Genomic DNA, 21,355 nt, shown 5'->3' with positions numbered 1-21,355 from the left:
CCACTTGCAATGCACCTGCAGCTTGCACCCCCCACCAACTCCTCCATTCACATTACGAACTCACTGACAGCGGCTGCAACTATTTTGACGAAATACCATTGACCTGAAATTTGACCTCTATTTCTGTCTCCAAAGACGCTGTCTGTCCTGAGTATTTCCAGTATTTTCTGTTTCCACTCCTTGATATTTTATACTCAACTCTGTGCCAACTCCAGTTATGTTGCAGCAAACGTGAAGCCAAAGTAGCAAGAGACTTTTTCCTCACACCACTTGCCCAGTGTTCATTGGGTGATTTCACACACTAATCGCATTTCAGTTAGCACTGATGAGAAGTAGATTCAGTTCCCTCATTCTGCAATTTAGTTTGAAACACTTGGAGTTCTCCTAGCAATGCTTATGCAATATAGGACACACATGCCGCCCCACATTACCCACCCGCTCTGCCAGAAGTTGTCTCTGCAAGTATTGCTGCTTCTGCTGCTCCATCAATTGTAACTGCTGTTCTCGTTGCTTCTGCTGATCCATCAGAAGTTGCTGCTGTTTCATGGCAGCTGCTTGCTGCTGGTTACCAAGGTATGCAGCATTTCCATGGTTACCAGCGATAGAAACAGGCGGAAGTTGAGTCCCTGGACCTGATCCCTGAACAGAGTTTGATGCTCTGGTGACAGTTCCTGGGTTTTGATCCTATTAAAAGTAAAAATGTGCACAATCATTACACAGAATTATATCAAACTGACAGCAAAGAAGCAGGTCATTCAACCCAACTGGTCATAGCTGGTGTTTATTTTCCACAAACCTCTTTTCATCCTCTCAACATATCTTCCTATTCCTTTCCTTCTCATGTACTTCTCTAGCTTCCCCTTAAACGCATCTATACCATTTGCCTCAATACGCCACATGATGGCAAGTTCCACATTCTAACTACTCTCTGGGGAAAGGAGTCTCTTCTAAATTCTTCGTAGGATAGACGTAGAGAAAATAAATACAATTATATGTCACAAATGTGTAGTTATAATATTATAGATTTTAAAGACAAGTGTTTTAAAGGCACATTTTTTTCTTTCAAACCTTTACATTGAGTTTAAAAGCCCTTTTCAAAATGGAGGTATGGATAGACACCTTGACACCTTTCTGTGTTGGTTTAGACCACATCAGACTTTGTTATCTCCAGAGCTGATCATAGAGTAATTAAAATGCAAGGCTCCTCCAGGGCTGTCCACTAAATCTTCCTTAGCTTCTGAGAGGGCGGGAGACAGGAAGGGACTTCAAAGGACCTCAACGTAGTTAACTTCTTTGCCTGGTGGAACATTGGTTCATTTCAAATTAGTATAGCAGCCATTTTGTTTTGGTTGTGATAAAAACAGACTGCAAAGCCATTTTGTTCAGAACCCCCAGGAAGAATTTAGACATCATCAGGTGGGGTTCTCAGCCAAAGGAGAACAAAGAGAAAGATATCCAGAAATCAACTGTAGTTTTACAGAAAAGAATGTAAGCAATCTTCATATGCCATAACTGTAGAACTAGTGAGGAACAAGAAACCTCTCTCTCCCAAAACCTGCTGAATCCACCCAAAAAGGCAAACTCCAATTAATCAGTGGCATTACAGCTGCTGAACACAACTCTTCAACTTCAACCCTTCATTCCACACAGCCAACACCTCAACTGCAATCTACAGGCCTTCAACGACATCTTAAAGGACTGAAATGAATTTCAGCTTTATATGTAAGTTTTATGCTTATCTGTATTTAATCTCCGTATGTATTCAGTTAGTAACTTCATCACTTTTACTTAAGTAACTTACAGCAGTAGTTTTGTAATAAATGAACTGTTACCTTGCTTAAGACAAAGCTTTGCTGCTGGTTATTTTTAAATTGTGGTCATCCCACAGTTTCTCTTTTCTAGAGCAAATCAGAACACCTCGATGTCCTTGGGCAGGGAGAGTGATTGGTTCATTAGAGAAATCACACTGACGTACAAATGAAACTAATTGGGGTGACAAAAAAGTTACGAAATTCAACTAAGCGATGGGTTTAAACAGGCTAGCATGAAGTGGGGAGAGTTGAAGGGAGAGGAAGGGAAAACTAGAGAGCCAAATAGCCTTACCAGATTTCCAATATTTCTTTATTCAAAAGACAATAGGTTTTAGACAAAGCTACTTCCCCAAGACAGTGACAACATCAGCTTTGTAGAAATATGGTGGAATGAGAATCTGTTTATAAGCTTAACAATGCAAACTGAAAGTGGGGGATGTGGAGCTACAATGCTAAAACTGATTAGTTAGAGAATGTCAAATCCATGAGACCATGTCTGGAGTGAAGAGTTGAAGTTGAAGAGCTATGTTCAGCAGCTGTAATGCCACTGATCCCACTTTACTCAAGGCAATTTGATTCACCCTTTCTAAAGTCACCAACTCGTACTTGAGGCAAGCTCCATGGACGTTACCTGTGCTCTGGAATCCTTGCGCTCACTCTTTACGCATGAGCCTAAGCAACTGAAGACTATTCAACCACAGATAGTATCAAAGGTCAGCTCAACTCTGGCCACACCCGAAAAGTAATTTCTAGCTTTAGGTCAGTGGGCAGTGAACAAGTGCAGGAACCATGGCTACAGCAACCTAACTAATGCACGGACTCAAATCTATTGGCACAACTAAATCAAGGAAAATTTTGTATGTCATCAGAAATGCTTCCGAGAATGTCAGTAACTTTGCATTTGAGGACTGTTCAACTTCTCCCACTGGCTACACCTAGTTCCTTTTACTGATAGCAATGTTGCCATGGAGGAGCTGAGCTACTATGAATAGAAAAGTGAGAACAGCACAAAGGACAGAGAAAATGAACACCAGCAAACTGGTGGCTTAACATGGTCCACTGATAATATATTTGCAATTGCCCTATTGCAAGCCTGAAATTGAATGCTTTAAAAAGAATTCTTTGCTCAATGATCAATAGGTGAATGTGGCAGGTAGAGATACACAAAGCCAATCAGGGCTAGAAAGGTCCTAGATTCCATCCTCTGCCTGTGCCAAATTAGCTAATCCCAGCTGAATAACAGGGTGCTATAATTGGTTTATCCTTTGGTTCCTAAATGGAGGGAGGAAAGAAAACAATAATCTGATCTGAACAAGGTATTTGAGATATTAAAAAGGTTAGACAGGGCAAAGAGGATAACTAATTCCTCGGCTGAGGAAGCTAGGAAAGAGGGGGGCAATCTTAACTTTAGAGCTAGGCCTTTGAGGAGGGAAATCAGGAAGCACTTTTTCATAAGGGATAGTTGAAATCTGGAATTATCTCCTCCAAAAGGTTGAGAGTATTGAAAGAGAGAATGGTAAAATTTTTGTTGGGTATGAGGATTGAGGGATATGGAGCTACAGTGGGTAAAAAAAAGTTGAGGTAACAGCAGCCATGGTTCAGCAGGCTTGAAAGGCTGAATGGAGTATTCCAGTTCCCAGCCAGGTTCCCTGTCCTGATCCCAACCCAATAAAGACATGCTTATAGAGACAGCAGCAGAGGATAGTGACATTCTGCTGTAATGGTCCCTCACAATTGCACAGCTTGTTGATGCTCACAGTCTAGGCTCAGAAATGTGGAATGACTAATTGGGATGCAAGCAGGGATGCCTGTTAGAACACATGAAACCAAACCCAACATGGTCAATGACTTCAACAAGAGAGGGCAAAAAGAAGCAGAAAAGGAGGAAAAAATATGATGCTCTCAAACTACTACTCTCCAGGGTCTTTAACATAATTGAAAACCTCCAGGAATGTTATGTCAGGGCTTGTAGCAAAAAAGAACACAAAACTCTTACCTGATTGTGTTGCAGAAGGGGCCGGTATGTAACAGCAGCCTGGGGAAGCTCCTTCTGTTTCATCAGCATTCGTTTCTGCTCATCACTGAGATGGGAAAGTGTCTGCTGCTGCCGCACATAGGCAAACATTGCAGCTTTGTTGTGGTTTGGTGCCATAACCCTTTGACTGTTATCCATTTCAAAATGAGTCAACCGTTTAGTGTTGGCATAACTTAGCAAAGGAGCCTGGCTGTTTGTGGAACTTTGACCCAAAGCATTAGGCTGGTGGCTCAGCATGGCAATGTGATTTGGCTGGAGGTAGTTACCACCAGCTTTTGGAGAGCTCTTTGGCGGCATGCTGGCCATTGGAAGCTTCTGGTTGAAGTCTTGTGCATACAGTGAAGGACTGCTGGGCTTATCGAGGCTGTAGGGTCCACCAAGAGAACTTTGGGTAGGTGCTGCTGACCAGTTTGGTGCCTGATTGGGTGAGGGGTGCTGCACTTGCTGCTTCTGCATCAGTTGTGCTCTCTGTTTCTGTTTAGCTGCCATCTGCTGAAGTTGCTGTGAATGAGACCGTTCCACGGATGGCCCTGCCTTCCCAGGCAACAGAACACTAGACACAGGCCTTGTGGAAACTGGAGTTGGGCCTGAAGCTTGTGCCATAGCCTGGGACATACCAGTCACTGAAGAGGCAGTATTAACAGGAGCCACAGATACACTTGAAAATGAAGGTCCTGATGGAGATGGTCTCGTTTGCGGAGATCCCATTTGTTCATGTTCAAAGTGGGATGGTGAAATCTCAGTCTTTATAATGACGTTGTCCGGTAAGGTTGTTTGATCAGAAGAACCAGCAGGTTCAATATCCTTCTTTTCTTCAAAGTCCTCATTGAAAAGATCCTGTATATCTTGGTCCGGCACAGATCGGTTCAGCTCATCAAACAATTCCTGCCATTCTTGTTCGTTCAAATTGATATCTGGGAACATGTTGTTCTGGGAGAGAGAGGTGCCTGCTGGGATCATACCAGCCAAATCCAACAGAGACTCCTGCTTAAGTTCTTTAATAAGAGTAAATCCATCACCACCATCACAACTCCCATTTATCTGCACATTGGAATCAGGAAGACCTTCCTTCTTGATGTTGTCTAAGCCAATGGAATGGTTCCCATTGCTTTGCGCATTGTCCCTGATGACAGTTCTTTTGTCTCGTTGGTGCAGTGGGGACATTTGTGGCATGCCATTAGAGGATGCATTAATTGCAAGCAGTCCTGATGCATCTTCCCCATTCAATCGGAGCTTCTTGGTCCCTGAATAGCTCCCATCTCCAAATCCATTTTGTTGATCTCCATTCAAAGACGAGCCATCAACAATTAGTTTCTTCTTCACCTTCTCCTGAATCTGCATTTAAACAAGAAAATTAAAATTAGGATAGTAAGCCAAAGGAGCATTTAATATCTCACAAATATTCTATAACCAACTAGCTAAATTTAAATTAGGTTGATTCTTCCTGCTCATATTGGAGCTTTTTTGAACAATCCAGACTCAAGAAGAACATAGGAACAAGAGGGAGCCATTTAGCCCCTCAAACGTGTGGTCATTTGATGATATTATGACCGATCTTCAGTCTAACTCTACACAAGTGCCTTTGCCTCATATCGCTTAACACCTATTTACAATCTATATTAATGACTTAGATGAAGAGACAGAGTAATGTATCCAATTTTGCTAATAATATAAAGCTAGGAACAAATGCAAGCTGTGTGGAGGATATAGAGGCTACAAAGAGATTTAGATACATTAAGTGAGCAGGCAAAAAAGTGGCAGATGGAGTATAATGTGGGAAGTGTGAGGTTATTCACTTTGGTTGCAAGAATAGAAAAGCAGAATATTTTTAAAAGGCATGAAACTTGTAAATGTCGATTTTCCGAGGGACTTGGGTATACTCCTACAAGGAGCACAAAAAGTTAACATGCAGGTGCAGCAAGCAAATAGAAAAGCAAATAGTATGTTGGCTTTTATTGCAAGGGGCTTGGAGTACAAGAATAAAGTAGTCTTGCCTCAATTGCGCAGGGCTTTGGTGAGTTCATACCTGGAATAGAGTGGACAAATTTTGGCCTTCATATTTAAGGAAGGACATACTTGCATTGGGAGTGGTAAAGCGGAGGTTCACAAAGGTTGGTGCCTGGAATGAGACAGTTGTTCTATGATGAGAGACTGGGTCTATATTCTCTGGAGTTTAGAAGAATGAGAGGTGATCTCATTGAAACATTCAAGATTATGAAGGGGCTTGAAAGGGTAGATGTTGAGATGTTGTTTCCACTGGATGTGGAATCAAGAACAAGGGGACAGAGTTTCAGGATAACGGATTGATCATTTATGACAGAGATGAGGAGAAATTTCTTCACTCAAAGAGTTGTGAATCTTTGGAATTCTCCACCCGAGTGTTACGGATCTGCATCAATGGCTGAGATGGACAGATCTTTGGTGCCTCAGGGAATCAATGAATATGAGGAGTAGGAGGGAAAGTGGAGTTGAAGCCAAGATCAGCTATGATCATACTGAATGGCGGAGCACCATCAAAAGGCCATATGGTACCCCTGATCCTATTTATGTTCTTAAAAAAAAAAATCAATCTCAGGATCTAAAATTAATTGATCTAGCATCAATTGTCATTTGTGCAAGGGAGTTTCAAACTTCTACTGCCCTTTGCTTGTAGAAAGGTTTCCTAATTTTACTCGAGAGGTCCAGCTCTAAGTTTATACCATGCCCTAGTCCTACACGTTCCTGCCAGTGAAAACTGTTTCTCTCTATCTAACCTTTCTGCTTCCCCTAATATCCTGAAAAAACTTTAATCAAATCATTCCTTAACCTTCCAAATTCCAGTGATTCAACCCTTGTTTGTATGATCTCCCATTGTAATTTAACCTTTGGAGTCCAGGTCATCATTGATTGACACTTCAATTATGGACCACATCAGGTAATCGTTGCTTTATCCCCTCCCACCACATTTATTTTGAGGATATGATTCTATAAGTATGAGCAAGACATATAAAGTAGTCATAATAAATTACACGAGTACAATAGTGTTTCCAATACCAAGCCACGTAATGAGAATCACAAAATAATTAGGCGGTAGTTAGCACAAACTTGGTCTATAAAATTTTTGAAACCAGCACAGATGCCGTATAATCTTGACTCAGGTCATTCAGTGTGCAAGAGACAAATAGAAGGATATAGCTCCATCATATACTGAACAATATCAGGTTATACCTCCATATATAAAACGCCATCAGGCACAGGACAATTTTTAAAAAATTGTTCCATGAATGCCTTACAACAAGTGGGGTATGGGGTCAGGAAGAAAAGCCATGCCTGTACTATACAACAAATTTTGTGGTACTTTTGTGAAGCACTTAAATAGGGCAAATAAGAAAAACGTTGCTGTTGAATGGTTAAACAGTAAATTCTGTCAGGTTAAATTAGTATGCACAAGCTGAACTGAAAGCACTTTATAAGTCATGTTTCAGTCCAATCTTGTTTTTAAGTAGAATTAAGAACAAGAAAATGTTAGCAGTTTTTAGCATGCATGTGCACAGTGCTTCAGATCAGTGCTAGCAAAATGCAAATAATATTTGTATGAAGCTGCATTGTACAAATGCAAACAGAGATACCAGTCTACTGTCTCCTTATAAAGTATTTGTAGTTGGCTAAATGGTGTACTGAAGGTGTCTGGTGCCACCTATCGCTAAGGCATGCCACTGCTTTTCAATCATCGAATCATAGAACAAAAGAACTATCACAAAAATCTCTCTTCACTTTTGAAAAAAAATTTTTTAAACTTTCAACTGACTGGAAACTCAGTACTTTAAAAAATGAGATAGCAAATTGCTTTAAAATGTGAGGCCACCTTCAAAGATGAAGCTGAGGAAAGCAAACAAAAATCCCCTCAGAAAGGAAATGTGGAGAGACATTTCCAAGGAAACTTACGAGACATCAAAACCCAACACTAACTAAGGAAGAGAATAAAATGCAAAGTTCTGAATTTTAATACAACATAAAGAGAATGGAAACTGCTAGCCAGCCAGATACATCCCACAGATAGTCAAACCCTGCTGTGGAGGACGAAATAACCCCATTTCCTGTTGGCTTTTATTTTCTTGAAATGTGTCAAAGGTTTCGAAGATGAAAAATCAAAATGTAATTACTTGTTCTATAACAATGACTGCAAGACATGTTAACCAAATTCCTTTCTGGGAATATACAGACAAGAGGTTAAGAACTTGTTTTGCCAAGCCAGACTCAGAGAGAAGTCATCAAAATCATCTGGAAAAACTGCTGAAGGGAGCAGTAGAGAAACTCTCTCTCTCAAATTAAGAAAAACCTTATGTCTATGGTATAAAAACCCAACCCAAGAGATAGTGACCATCCATCGGAAAGAACCTCAGGAGAAAACCCATCAATTTCTGGGAGACAGATCACGGAACTAAAAGGAAGGAAATTGTCTGCAGCAAACTGCAGTTACCTGGACTTCAATTCAACTTCAGGATTTTAAAGGTAACCAGCTAACTCCAACCAGCTGCAACATTCAACAATCTACACCTCAAGGGCAAGCAATGGACTTAACCATATATTCTTTTAACTTTTATTTGGGCTCTAACTTTTCTTCCTCTGATGGGTATGGGGCTGGTGTTATCGCATATTTTATTATTTTTCCTCAGGTTTAGTAGCTAATAAACTTGCTCTGTGACTCAAGAAAACCTGGTTTGACTGGCTTCTTGTTATAAAGTACATTTGGATTGGAAAAGTCATCTACGGGGAAAAGTGACATGGAAGCCAAAGGAGAGGCTATTAAAGCAGGTGACTAAAATCTTCATTAAAGCACCTTAAAGAGAGAGAAAGGGAGTAAGGAAGACGCAGTGGTCCAGGAAGGGAGTTCCAGACCTTAAGGCTCAGATAGCTGGAGGCTCAGCCACCAATGGCAGAGTGAAGGAAGACTAATGCTTTCTCAAAATTCATTGACAAGTCCTAGAGCTTTTATTAAATCTGTAATGTTTAAGGATTTGGTGCAAACCATATGTACATCCAATTTTATGGCTAATTTATTTTGCCTCTTTCTGTCACAAACTCTTCCAATGACTACGTATTCTGTGAATCAGCAGCCTGAACACTCATCGGGGGATAAATGTGGGCCAGAACAGCAGGAGAATACCCTCCTCTTTTTCAAGGAGAGTTGTAGGATCTTTTTACATGCACCTGAAAGGCCAGACATCACCTCAGTTTAATGTCTTGCCCAAAAGACTGCAAAGGAGGCTACCAGATCAAGTGGGATTTTCTGAAGACATATCTAAATAGACATGAATTAGGCCAATCCACTGAAGGGAGCACATGGAATGGATCAGGTAGCTGAAATATCAGTACAGCCAACAGATGGAGCCAGAATTAAGGGACAAGGGCTTGCCTAATGGACCACAGCAAATCTTAAGGAAGTATCTCTCAAAGTTCACTAATTTAATCTCCATGCTTCTCTGGCACACCAGGGCTGACGTGTGTATCATCTATCGGATGCACTATAGCAATTCATCAAGGCTCTCTCGACAACACCTCCCAAATACACTACTACAATCACCTAGTGGATGAGGGCATCAAGGTGCATGGAAACACCACTACCAAAATCCTGCAACAGCCTTCTTAACAGCACTGTTGGAGCACCTTTACCAGACAGACGGCAGCGATTCAAGGTGGCAGCCCACTATCATCCAACTCAACAGGAACCACAATGGGCAGCAATGGACATTGCCATCTAGGTTATCCATCTATCCCTAATTAAATAGTGGTTAAACATTGTCTCAGAACTACAGGGTAAGCAATTTGCATACTTGAAGATGGAAATTTGTTGTTAGAGGCATCTCCTCTCCCATTCAACAGTTCAGGGTGCAAACTATCAAGACCTAGTGGCTTGAGCAATTTGAATTCTGATTTTTATTTTAGAAACAATTCTTTTGCAGTTCTCTCTTACAATCGTTCTACATTATCTAATGCATCTGCCGTTATTTTTAAAAAGGGGCTATAAAATATTTAATACTTCCAATGTACTTTCACCTAAGCCAACTAGAATTCCCTTTGATAAAAGCAAAAAACTGCGGATGCTGGAAATCCAAAACAAAAACAAAAATACCTGGAAATACTCAGCAGGTCTGGCAGCATCTGCGGAGAAGAACACAGTTAACGTTTCGAGTCCGAACTAGAAACGTTAACTGTGTTCCTCTCCGCAGATGCTGCCAGGCCTGCTGAGTTTTTCCAGGTGTTTTTGTTTAGAATTCCCTTTTCATGTTTCAACAGTCTAACCCTCTCTTTCTCATTCCTTCGAGAAAAAAAGTTTACATTTCTATGCCTTTCACAACCTCAGGACTTGCCATGGTCCTTTGCAGCCAATAAAGTACATTTGAAATGTAGTCACTTGTAACATAGGAAACATTAACATATAATTATACTTCATACATTCATGATTTTCTTTGGTACTATTAACTCTGGTTTTATCGTACGAATTCCTCCAAGCCCAAGGTCATGTTGAATGACAAAGCAGGCTCAACAGGCCATATGATCTACACCTGCTCCTACTTCTTGTGTTTTTGTGTATTGTCATTCCACTTGCCAAACCAATTAACTAAAAAAAAAATCCATGGAACTCTGGCATAGCCAGCAAAGGAAGAATTTACTGCCCATGCCCAGCCGTGGTGGTGGGCCTTCATCTTGAGGATATGGCGAAGGTGAGTGGCTTGATGCAAATGAGGGCAATTAGGAGTCAACCATACTGACGTGGGACTGAAGTTACATGTAGGCCTGACTAAGTAAGAGCAACAGGTTTCCTTCCCTATAAAGGAATTTAGTGAACCAGCCAATTGGGTTTTATGACAATCTGACTGCTTCATGTCATTTTCACTGAGATCAGTTTTTTTCTCTTCAGGTTTTATTTAAACAAACAGAACTCAATTTCAAACTCCTTTGATGGGATTTCAACAGGTCCTCTCTGTATTAAGTCCAGTAACATAACACAACTGCATCCATTCTGACATGGTCAGGTTATAGTAAATCTAGTTAACCAGACACAATTATGATGCAAACCCTACTTCTAAATTGCCTATGCCATTCTACTTCCATTCATTTCCAGTACCTCAAAACTGTAGAGCTACCTCAGGTGTAAAGATAGCTACTTGAGGGCAAAATAGAAAAAAAAATTCTAAATTATAATGAGGTCTCCAAAAAAGAAAGAGAATGATGCAAACAAGATGACTCCAAGGTTCTCTCCTCCCTTTCTTATGGGGGTAAAGAATATTAAACCGCATACATGCAGAAGAACAATATATTAAAGCTTAGTTGGAAGACCAACTTAGCTGTGAATAAAATTAAAATATGCTTCCTACTTTTAGATGAAGCAGCAAAACACTAGATGGCACTGTATGCTAGGTCACAAGATTAAACAATCAAGGCATTTTAATTTGTACACTTTAAGACAAAATCTGAGAAACATTCTATTCAAATCTAATTGGCTAATTTCACTTTTGTAAGAAATTATAATAACTTAAAAGAATATACACTTTCACAAAGTTAAGTAAACCTAGAGCAACAGTGGCTGCACTTCAAGAAATAATTCTCTGGAGAGCAAAATGCTTTGCGACATGCTGAAAAGAGATGCTTTCTAAATGCAATTCCCCTTTTTCTAGCACAATGGTTCTCTAATTGTTTTGATTGAAAGGCCCTTTTCAAATGGAATAGTGATCATGGGCCTCACTTGTCGAAATTATAAAATACCTGGGCAGATTTATTTTCTCACCCTCTCTCTAAATATTTAAGTATACTGCTTAAATTCAAGAAACTCACCTATCAAACAAGGCTGAACTCACCTGGCAGCCACCACCAGCCTTGGTAACTGCAGATCTACCTGGCGATCTTCCTGGTCCTCTGAGCGCTCCCTCACGCGCAATCTCTTTCAAGGTGAGACAGCCAGCTCATTCTGTGCTGCATGTGGTGGCCGCACTCTGCTCCCAATTCCCAGCATGCACCAAGCCCGCCTCTCACCCGCAAACTGCACAACTATTTTGCAAATTCCCAGGAAGTCCCTACAGACATCAAGCTGGCAGACGCTGTTCTAACACAAACACTAATAAAAGCTGAAGATAGATAACTTGTAGAAACTTCCACTATAGCTTTATTCCCCAGCTATAAAGTAATGTGAAGCAGTAGGTTGCAAGGGTGACATCAAAATACGCTGGAACTCATTTGAATGAGAAGATGAAACTATGTACTTCCAAAATATGTCTATTGCAGATTAGACAGTAGATAAGTTTTCCAGCTCACTATAGTGCAATGCGTGGAACTACATTTGACTATGTTCTACATTATATGACCCGGTCTCACACCACTGTCATTATTTTCCTCTTCTCATCTTGTTTGTCCCTCAAAGCCAAGGTGACCACGTTCATCATCTGTGGTGTTTGGTGGGGTTCTGGTAAGTATGTAGGTGACTGTTAAGCCGATCTGTGCCTGGAAGGCTCTACTCCAAATAGGACAGAATACTGCAGGTGACTTGAGTTTTGGATGGGTTACTGGCTCGGGATTTCCACTCCTTGTGCTTTTTCTCTGCCTCTGATACGCGCGTGCTTTCAAAGGAGGTCACACGGTTTTTTTTATTTGGTTGTGCCAGATGCAGTGATCCTAGGCAAGCTTCTTCCAGGACATGAAGTCAATATCAAAGCTCCTAAGTGAAGCCTTCAAAATTCCCTTGAAGCGCTTCCTTTGACTGTCACAAGAGAGCAGCGAAGGCTCAAGCTTGCCACAGAAGATTCATTTTGGTAAGCAAGTGTCAGGCATTGTGACTACACGAGCAGCCCAACTCAGTGGTGACTGTCTCAATGTGGTTAGCATGCCAGCGCAGGTGAGCACCTCAAGGTCCAGTATTTTGTCCCAAAGATCAGATGGCAAGACAAAATGCCAGAAAAAATTCCTGCAATTGACCTTTAGCCCGCAAAAAACCCAGGAACTTTTTGAATACAAATGCACATCTGTGAAGAGCTGCCAAAGGGTTAAATACAAAAATGTAACCACATGAATACAGAACTATTGTAATAAGAAGCGAAGCTTCTGACACAGCTCACTCAATTTCTGTCCTGAATTGCACCACACATTAATGTGCCGGCAGATGCGAGGGCATGACGGTAGGAAACTGGGATGCCATCTCTGCTTGTCACTTGATACTTCATCACAGTCAGTTAAGGGAGATTCTGCAACAGTCCATCCTTTCTCCTTCTGAAAATAACACGAGTCCAGACAGCTCACAGAATCTTTACAGTGCAGAAGGATCCCCAACTTCTCCAATCTATCCTCATAGCTACAGTTCTTTATCCCTGGAATCATTCTTGTGAATCTCCTCTGCACTCTCTCCAATGCCTTTGCATCCTTCCTCAAGTATGGCACCCAGAACTGGATGCAGTACTCCAGACTGAGGTCTAACTAGTGTCTTATACAAGTTCAACATGACCTTCTTGCTCTTGCACTCAATGCTCCTCTTCATAAAGCCTAAGATATTATGTGCTTTATTAACTACTCTCTCAACATGCCCTGCCATCTTCAATGACCCATGTACATATATGTCTAGGTCCTTCTGTTCCTGTACCTTCTTTTGGAGTTTCTCCCTTTATTTTATACTGTCATATTCTTCCTGCCAAAATGAATCACCTGACACTTCTCTGCATTGAGCTTCATCTGCCACTTGTCTGCCCAATCCACCAACATATCTATGTCCTTTTGAAGTTCAAGACTATCCTCATCACAGTTGACAGCATTCCCAATCTTCGTATCATCTAAAAATTTTGTTCATGCCATGAACACCACAGTTTAGGTCATTAACATATCAGGAAGAGCAAGGGCGCCAACACTGACCCCTGGGGAACTCCACTACAAACCTTTCTCCAATCTGAAAACAACCATTTATAACTACTGTTTCCTGTCACTCAGCTAATTTCTTACCCAAGTGCCTACTTTCCCTTTTATTACACAAACTAGAATTTTACTCAAGTCTGTTGTGGGGCACTGTATCAAAGGCCTTTTGAAAATCCATATACACCACGTCAACAATGCTGCCCTTATCAACCTTCTCTGTTACCTCCTCAAAAACCTTCAACAAGTTAGTTAAACATGATTTTCCCTTAATGAATCCACACTGGCTTTCCTTAAATATATTGCACTTGTCTTAGTGACTTGATTTTGTCCCGAACTATAATTTTCAGAAGTTTCTCTACCATTGAAGTCAAACTGACTGGTCTGTAATTGCCAGCTTTATCCTTGCACCTCTTTTTGAACAAGGGTGTAACATTCATAATTCTCCAGTCCTTTGGCACCACCCTTGTGCCTAAGAAAGACTGGAAGATCATCACTAGTGCCTCTGCAATTTCCACTCACTTCCCTCAGTGCCCTTGGACGCATTTCATCCAGTCCTGGTACCTTATCTATTTTAAGTAAAGATAGCCTAACACCACTTCCTTCTCAATTGTAAATTCTTCTAATGTACCAGTTGCTATCTCTCTCACCTCAGCCTGCATGGCATCTTCTTCCTTTGTAAAGACAGATGCAAAGCACCCATTTAATACCTCTGCTATTTTTCCTGCCTCCATGTGCAAGTCCCCCTTTTTATCCCTAATCAGCCCTACTCTTTTACAATCCTTTTATTTATATGCTTATAGAAGACCTTAAAAGACATATAGAAGACCTTATAGGAAGGTCTTATAGAAGGCCTTTTATGTTAGTTGCCAGTCTCTTCATGCTCGCGCCTTGCTTTTCTTATTAGTTTCTTCACTTCCCTTCTGGTCCTTCTATATTCAGCCTGATTTTCCATTGTATTTTCTAGCTAACATCTGTCAAAAGCGCACTTCTTCCTTTTCATTTTCACCTCTTATCTCTCCCGTCATCCAGGGTGCTCTGGATTTATTTGTCCTACCTTTCCCTTTCAAGAGAATAAACCTTGACATCGCCAGTAATACTTTACCTTTGAAGGTGGCCCATTGTTCAGCCACCGTTTTTTCTGTTCAACATTTTATTCCAACTCACTCGACTCATGTATTCTCATCCCTTCAAAGTTGGCTTCCCCCTATTAATTATCTCTGCTCTGGATTTTTCTTTGTCCTTTTCCAAGGCCAACCTAAACCTTATGATACAATGGTCACTGTCCCCTAAATGCTCTCCCATTGATATTTGATCCACTTGGGCCAATTGATTCCTCAGAACCAGGTCCAACAGTGCCTGACCTCTCATTGGACCAGAAACATACCACTGCAAACACAATGCAGGAACTCTTGCCCCTCTGCACTATTCCTATCTCAGTCGATATTTGGATAATTGAAGTCCCCCATTATAATTATAATTCTTGCACCTCTCTGTAATTTCTTTGCAAATTTGTTTCTCTACGTCCCTTCCACTAGTTGGTGGCCAATAAACTACACCGATCAATGTTATTCCACCTTTTTCATTCCTTACCTCTAGCCAGAGAGATTCCATCCTTGACCTCTCTGGAACATCCTCTCTCTCCAGTACTGTTAGGTCATCTTTCATCAATACTGCCACTTCCCCACCCGCTTCCCCAAACCTTTTCTTCCTTTCTGTCTCTCCTAAACACCTTGCACCCACCAATATTCAATGCTCAGTCCTGCTGTTCTTTGAGCCAGGTCTGTTATAGCAATAGTATAAAAATTCCATTTATCAGCCAATCTTATTAACCACAATCCATGCATTCATATATATGCACAATAACCCTGATTTAGGCATTTGTACTTTCCCCTTATTCTGACCCCATCTAATGATTTACTATTGCCTACTCTAATTCTATCAAACTCTCCATGTTTTCTATTTACCTTGATACCACTCTCTGATATATCCTCCTTGTCAGTTAATACTTGCCAGTTTTTCTCCTTTCCTCTGAATTTCCCCTCAGGTTCCCATCTCCCTGCCAATCTAGTTTAAACCCTCCCCAAAAGCACTATCAAACCTCCCCATGAGGACACTAGTCTTTGTCCTGTTAAGGTGTAACCCCATCCTTCTTATACAGGTACCACCTGCCCCAGAACCGGTCCCAATGCCTCAGAAATCTAAAGCCCCCTCCCCTCCCAGCCACATGTTGAACTACTCAATCTGCCTATTCTTATGCTCACTAGCACGTGGCACCGGGAGTAATCCTGAGGTTATTGCTTTCGAGGTTCTGCTTTTTAATTCCCTTCCTAACTCCCCAAAATCTGCTTTCAGGACCTCATTTCTTTTCCTACCTGTGTCATGGGTCCCAGTGCGGACCACGACCTTTGGCACCCCAGAAAGAATGCCCTACAGCCACTCTGTAACATCCTTGACCCTGGCACCAGGGAAGCAAAATACAATCCGGCAGTCACATCTACAGCTGCAGAAGCGCCTGTGTCTGCTCCCCTAACTATGGAATCCCCTAGTACTACTATAGCACTTCCACTCTTCCTCCTTCCCTCCTGTGCTGCTGAGCCACCCCGTGGTGCCACGAATTTGGCTCTTGCTACAGTCCTCTCACTCACCAATATTGAAAATGGAAAAACGGTTAGAGAGGGAGATAGCATCAGGAGATTCCTGCACTACCTGCCGGTTTCTTTTAGGTATACTGGCAGTCACCCATCCCTCTCTGCCTGTGTACATCTTAGCTGTGGCGTGTCCACCTCTCTAAACGTGCTATCCATGTAATCCTCAGCTTTGTGGATGTAGACCATTTGACAATACTTGCTCATGCCAGTAGTTATTCTCCACACAAGCCTCTTCCCACCATACTTCATCCAATCCTACCAGAATAACCATCTATTCCTTTCATTTGTTTAACTAGCCTCCCCTTAACTGCATCTATAGTATTTGCCCAAACCATTCCTTGCAAGTTTCACACTCTAACTACTCTTTGCATAAAGAAGTTTCTCCTGAATTCTCTACTGCATTTATTAATAGCTTAATCATATTTACGGCCCCATGTTTTGGTCTCCCCACAAGTGGAAATATTTCCATGTCTGCCCTATTAAAACCTTTTATAATTGTAAAGATCTCATTCAGGTTAACCCACTGTCTTCTCCTAAAGAAAGCCAGCCCAATCTGCTCTGATCGGTATAACCTCTCAAGTCTTGTAAATGCTTGACCAGTACAGCAAAAGGAATAGCGAAAGTTGTATATTTTTAAAAAAACATTTCCATTAACCAATGACTTATTTTTTTATTTATTCATGGGATGGTGAGCATCACTGGCTAGGCCAGCATTTATTGCCCATCCCTAGTTGCCCTTGAGAAGATGGTATTGAGCTGCCTTCTTGAACTGCTGCAGTCCAAGTGGTGCAGGTACACCCACAGTGCTGTTAGGGAGGGAGTTCCAGGATTTGATCCTGATGGATCAGCTTTCAACTTAAAGCATCCTATCTCCAGTTTAAAAGAAAAATCTCAAAGCTCAAATATTGGGAGTTGTTAAAACTCTAGATGTTATATAATTTCAGACTTGAGCACAAAGCTAGTGAAAACATTCGATCAGGGACTGAAAAGAACTGACTTTTTAAAATAAGCTTTTCATTTATAGCAGAGTGACAAAAACTTTCAGATTTGAAACATTTACAGGGTCACTAAAATGTATCAGCATTCTTAGAGTACATCAATGATTGATCACATGCAGTGATGTAATCTTTTCAAAATCATGGGACTAAGGATATAATGTTCCATTGCAAGCGATTTGGTAACCGGTTAAATGCATTACAGGTTTCACACTGTTCAAAGCGGGATGATGCAAAGTGGTTTGTTTAGAAAAAGGACTTTGGATTTCAAATATTTTCACAGGAAGAAAGTGAAATATATGATTTCACCCTTGTATTACTAGCATCGAATCATACAGAAACACATTCTGCAACATTTTCAAACTGAGAATGAAAAGCACCTCACTACATATTCATACACTCAAAATTAAAAGGACAGGTTGACACTAAATTTAAAAAAATTAAACCTACAAGATATAAATTCTGTAGGAGAACTAGGATTCAGAATAACATTTCCCAGTCCCCAGTTGGAGGCCTGAGTTAGTCGGGGCTCAGTAACAGCACCTGTGCTTCAGAGTCAGAAGGTTGAGTGTTCAACCGCACACCATCTTTCAGATACAGGTCTGCTTTCTCAGGAGGACATAAAATATTGCATTATTCTAAGAGCAATGAAGCTTTCCCTGGTGTCCTGGCTAAAATTTATCCATCAACCAAAATCTAAAGCAGTTCATCTGGTGAAGGATGTGAAGGCATTGAGAGGATGCAGAAAAGATTTATGAGAATGATTCCAGGATGAGGGACTTCAGTCACGTGGATAGATTGACAAAGCTGAGGCTACTCTCCTTAGAGAAGAGAAGATTGAAGGATTTAATAGAAGTAGGGGAGGCAATGGCATAGTGATATTGTCGCTGGACTAGTAATCCAGAAACCCAAGGTAATGCTCTGGGGATCCAGGTTCAAATCCCTTTCAATAAAAATCTAGACTTAAAGTCGAATGATGACCTGAAACCATTGTCAACTGTTGTAAAAGCCCATCTAGTTCACTAATATCCTATAGGGGATGTGACTTGTGTTGGTCCGAGTTGAGTGCAATGCCTGAGGTGGCGGCTGCGACAAAGGGCGGTGCGTCCCGCAAGGCGTCGAAACAGTCGCTGATTAAAGTCACCAAGAAGCCACCTAAGAAGCGGAGAAAATCTCGCAAGCAGAGCTATTCCATTTACGTGTATAGGGTGCGGACCCAGGTCCACCCTTCCACCAGGATCTCGTCCAAGGCCACGAGTGTTATGAATTCCTTCGTTGTCGCCATTTTCGAGCGCATCGCCTCTGAGGCTTCGCACCTCATTCACTACAACAAGCTCTGCACCATCTCGGCCCGGGAGATCCAGAGCGCCGTCCGCCTCATGCTGCCAGGGGAATTGGCCAAACACACCATCTCCGAAGGCACCAAAGCGGTCACCAAATACACCAACTCCATTTAGGTAGACAATTCTAAAGATCATTTAAAAAAAAAGAATATCCTTTAGGGAAGGAAACCTGTCGTCTTTATCTGATCTGGAATGGCCTAGCAAGCCACTCAGTTGTATCAAACTGCTACAAAGTCACAAAAAAGGAATGAAACCGGAGGGACTACCCAGCATCGACCTAGGCACCGGAAACGACAATGGCAATCTCAGCCCCGTCGACCCTGCAAAGTCCTCCTTACCAACATCTGGAGGCTAGTGCCAAAATTGGGAGAGCTGTCTCACAGAATAGTCAAGTAACAGCCTGACACAGTCGTCCTCACAGAATCATACCTTACAGACAATGTCCCAGACGCTGCCATCACCATCCCTGGGTATATAATGTCCCACCAGCAGGACAGACCCAGCAGAGGTGGCAGCACAGTGGTATACAGTCGGGAGGGAGTTGCCCTGGGAGTCCTCAACATCAACTCCATACCCCATGAAGTCTCATGGCATCAGGTCAAACATGGGCAAGAAAACCTCCTGCAGATAACCATGTGCAGCCCTCCCTCAGCTGATATATCATGTTGAACACCACTTGAAGGAAGCACAGAGTGGCAAGTGCACAGAATGTACTCTGGGTGGGGGACTTCAATGCCCATCACCAAGAGTGGCTCGGTGGCACCACTACTGACTGAGCTGGCTGAGTCCCAAATGACATAGCTGCTATACTGGGTTTGCTGCAAGTGAAGAGGGAACCAACAAGAGGGAAAAACATACTTGACCTCATCCTCACCAACCTGCTTGCCACAGATGCATCTGTCCAGGACTGTATCAGTAGGAGTGACCACCGCACAGTCGTTGTGGAGACAAAATCCCAACTTCACATTGAGGATAATCTCCATCGTGTTGTGTGGCACTACTGCCGTACTAAAAGGAATAGATTTCGAACAGATCTAGCAACTCAAGACTGGCATCCACGAGGCGCAGTGGGCCATCAGCAGCAGCAGAATTGTACTCAAACACAATCCATAACCTCATGGCCCAGCATATCCCCCACTCTCCCATTACGATCAAGCCAGGGGATCAACCCTGGTTCAATGAAGAGTGCTGGAGGGCATGCCAGGAGCAGCACCAGGCATACCTAAAAATCAGGAGTCAACCTGGTGAAGCTATAACACTGGACTATTTGCTTGCCAAACAGCATAAGCAGCAAGTGATAAACAGAGCTAAGCGATCCCACACCCAACAGATCAGATCTAAGTTCTGCAGTACTGCCACATCCAGTCGTGAATGGTGGTGGACAATTAAACAACACAACTGGAGGAGGAGGCTCCACAAATATCCCCAGCTTCAATGGTGGGGGAGCCTAGCACATCAGTGCAAAAGATAATGCTGAAGTATTTGCTACCATCTTCAGCCAGAAGTGCCAAGTGGATGATCCATCGCAGCCTCCTCTGGAGGTCCCCAGCATCACAGATGCCAATCTTCAGCCAATCTGATTCACTCCACGTATCAAGAAACAGCTGAAGGAACTGAATACTGCAAAGGCTATGGGCCCTGACTATATTCCAGCAATAGTACTGAAGATTTGTGCTCCAGAACTTGCCACGTCCCTAGCCAACCTGTTCCAGTGCAGTTACAACACTGGCATCTACCCGGCTATGTGGAAAATTGCCCAGGTATGTCCTATACACAAAAATCAGGACAAATCCAATCCAGCCAATTACTGCCCCATCAGTCTACTCTCGATCATCAGCGAAGTAATGGAAGGGGTCATCAGCAGTACTATCAAGCGGCACTTGCTTAGCAATAACCTGCTCGCTGATGTCCAGTTTGGGTTCCGCCAGGGTCATTCAGCTTCTGATCTCATTACAGCCTTGGTTCAAACATGGACAAAAGAGCTGAACTCCAGAGGTGAGGTGAGAGTGACTGTCCTTGACATTAAGGCCACATTTGGCCGAGTGTGGCATCTAAGAGCCTTAGCAAAACTGGAGTCAATGGGAATCAGGGGGAAAACTCTCCGCTGGTTTGAGTCATAACTAACACAAAGGAAGATGGTTGTGGTTGTTTGAGGTCAGTCATCTCAGCTCCAGGACATCACTGCAGGAGTTCCTCAGGGTAGTGTCTTAGGCCCAACCATCTTCAGCTGCTTCATCAATGACCTTCCTTCCATCATAAGGTCAGAAGTGGGATGTTCACTGATGATTGCACAATGATCAGCACCATTCACGAATCCTCAGATACTGAAGCAGCCCATGTCCAAATACAGCAAGATCTGGACAATATCCAGGCTTGGGCTGACACGTCAAGTGACATTCACACCACACAAGTGCCAGGCAATGACCATCTCCAACAAGAGAGAATCCAACCATCACCCCTTTATGTTCAATGGCATTACCATCACTGAATATGCCACCATCAGTGGCAGTGGCATAATGGTATTGTCATTGACTTGTATTCCAGAGATTCAGGGTACGAGGGGACGAGTGTTTGAATTCCACCACGGCAGATGGTGAAATTTGAATTCAATAAAAATCTGGAATTAAAAGTCTGATGATAGCCATGAAAT

The 21,355-nt window shown here is 42.1% G+C and overlaps 1 protein-coding gene across 1 annotated transcript in view; it reads right to left on the bottom strand.

The window, feature by feature from the left end:
- The window catches only part of LOC144686025 (mastermind-like protein 1), a 70,181-nt gene that overhangs the window by 14,677 nt on the left and 34,149 nt on the right, over nt 1-21,355 (bottom strand). The window contains exons 2-3 of the mRNA XM_078551159.1: nt 3,808-5,181; nt 436-684 (exon numbers count right to left, since the gene is read on the bottom strand). Coding sequence (XP_078407285.1) covers nt 436-684; nt 3,808-5,181 — 1,623 coding nt within the window. The remainder of the gene's footprint in view (nt 1-435; nt 685-3,807; nt 5,182-21,355) is intronic.

Source organism: Cetorhinus maximus, chromosome 10 (genome assembly GCF_964194155.1).
Source record: "Cetorhinus maximus chromosome 10, sCetMax3.hap1.1, whole genome shotgun sequence".
NCBI lineage: Eukaryota > Metazoa > Chordata > Chondrichthyes > Lamniformes > Cetorhinidae > Cetorhinus > Cetorhinus maximus.
This window is presented reverse-complemented; position numbering and strand designations above follow the sequence as displayed.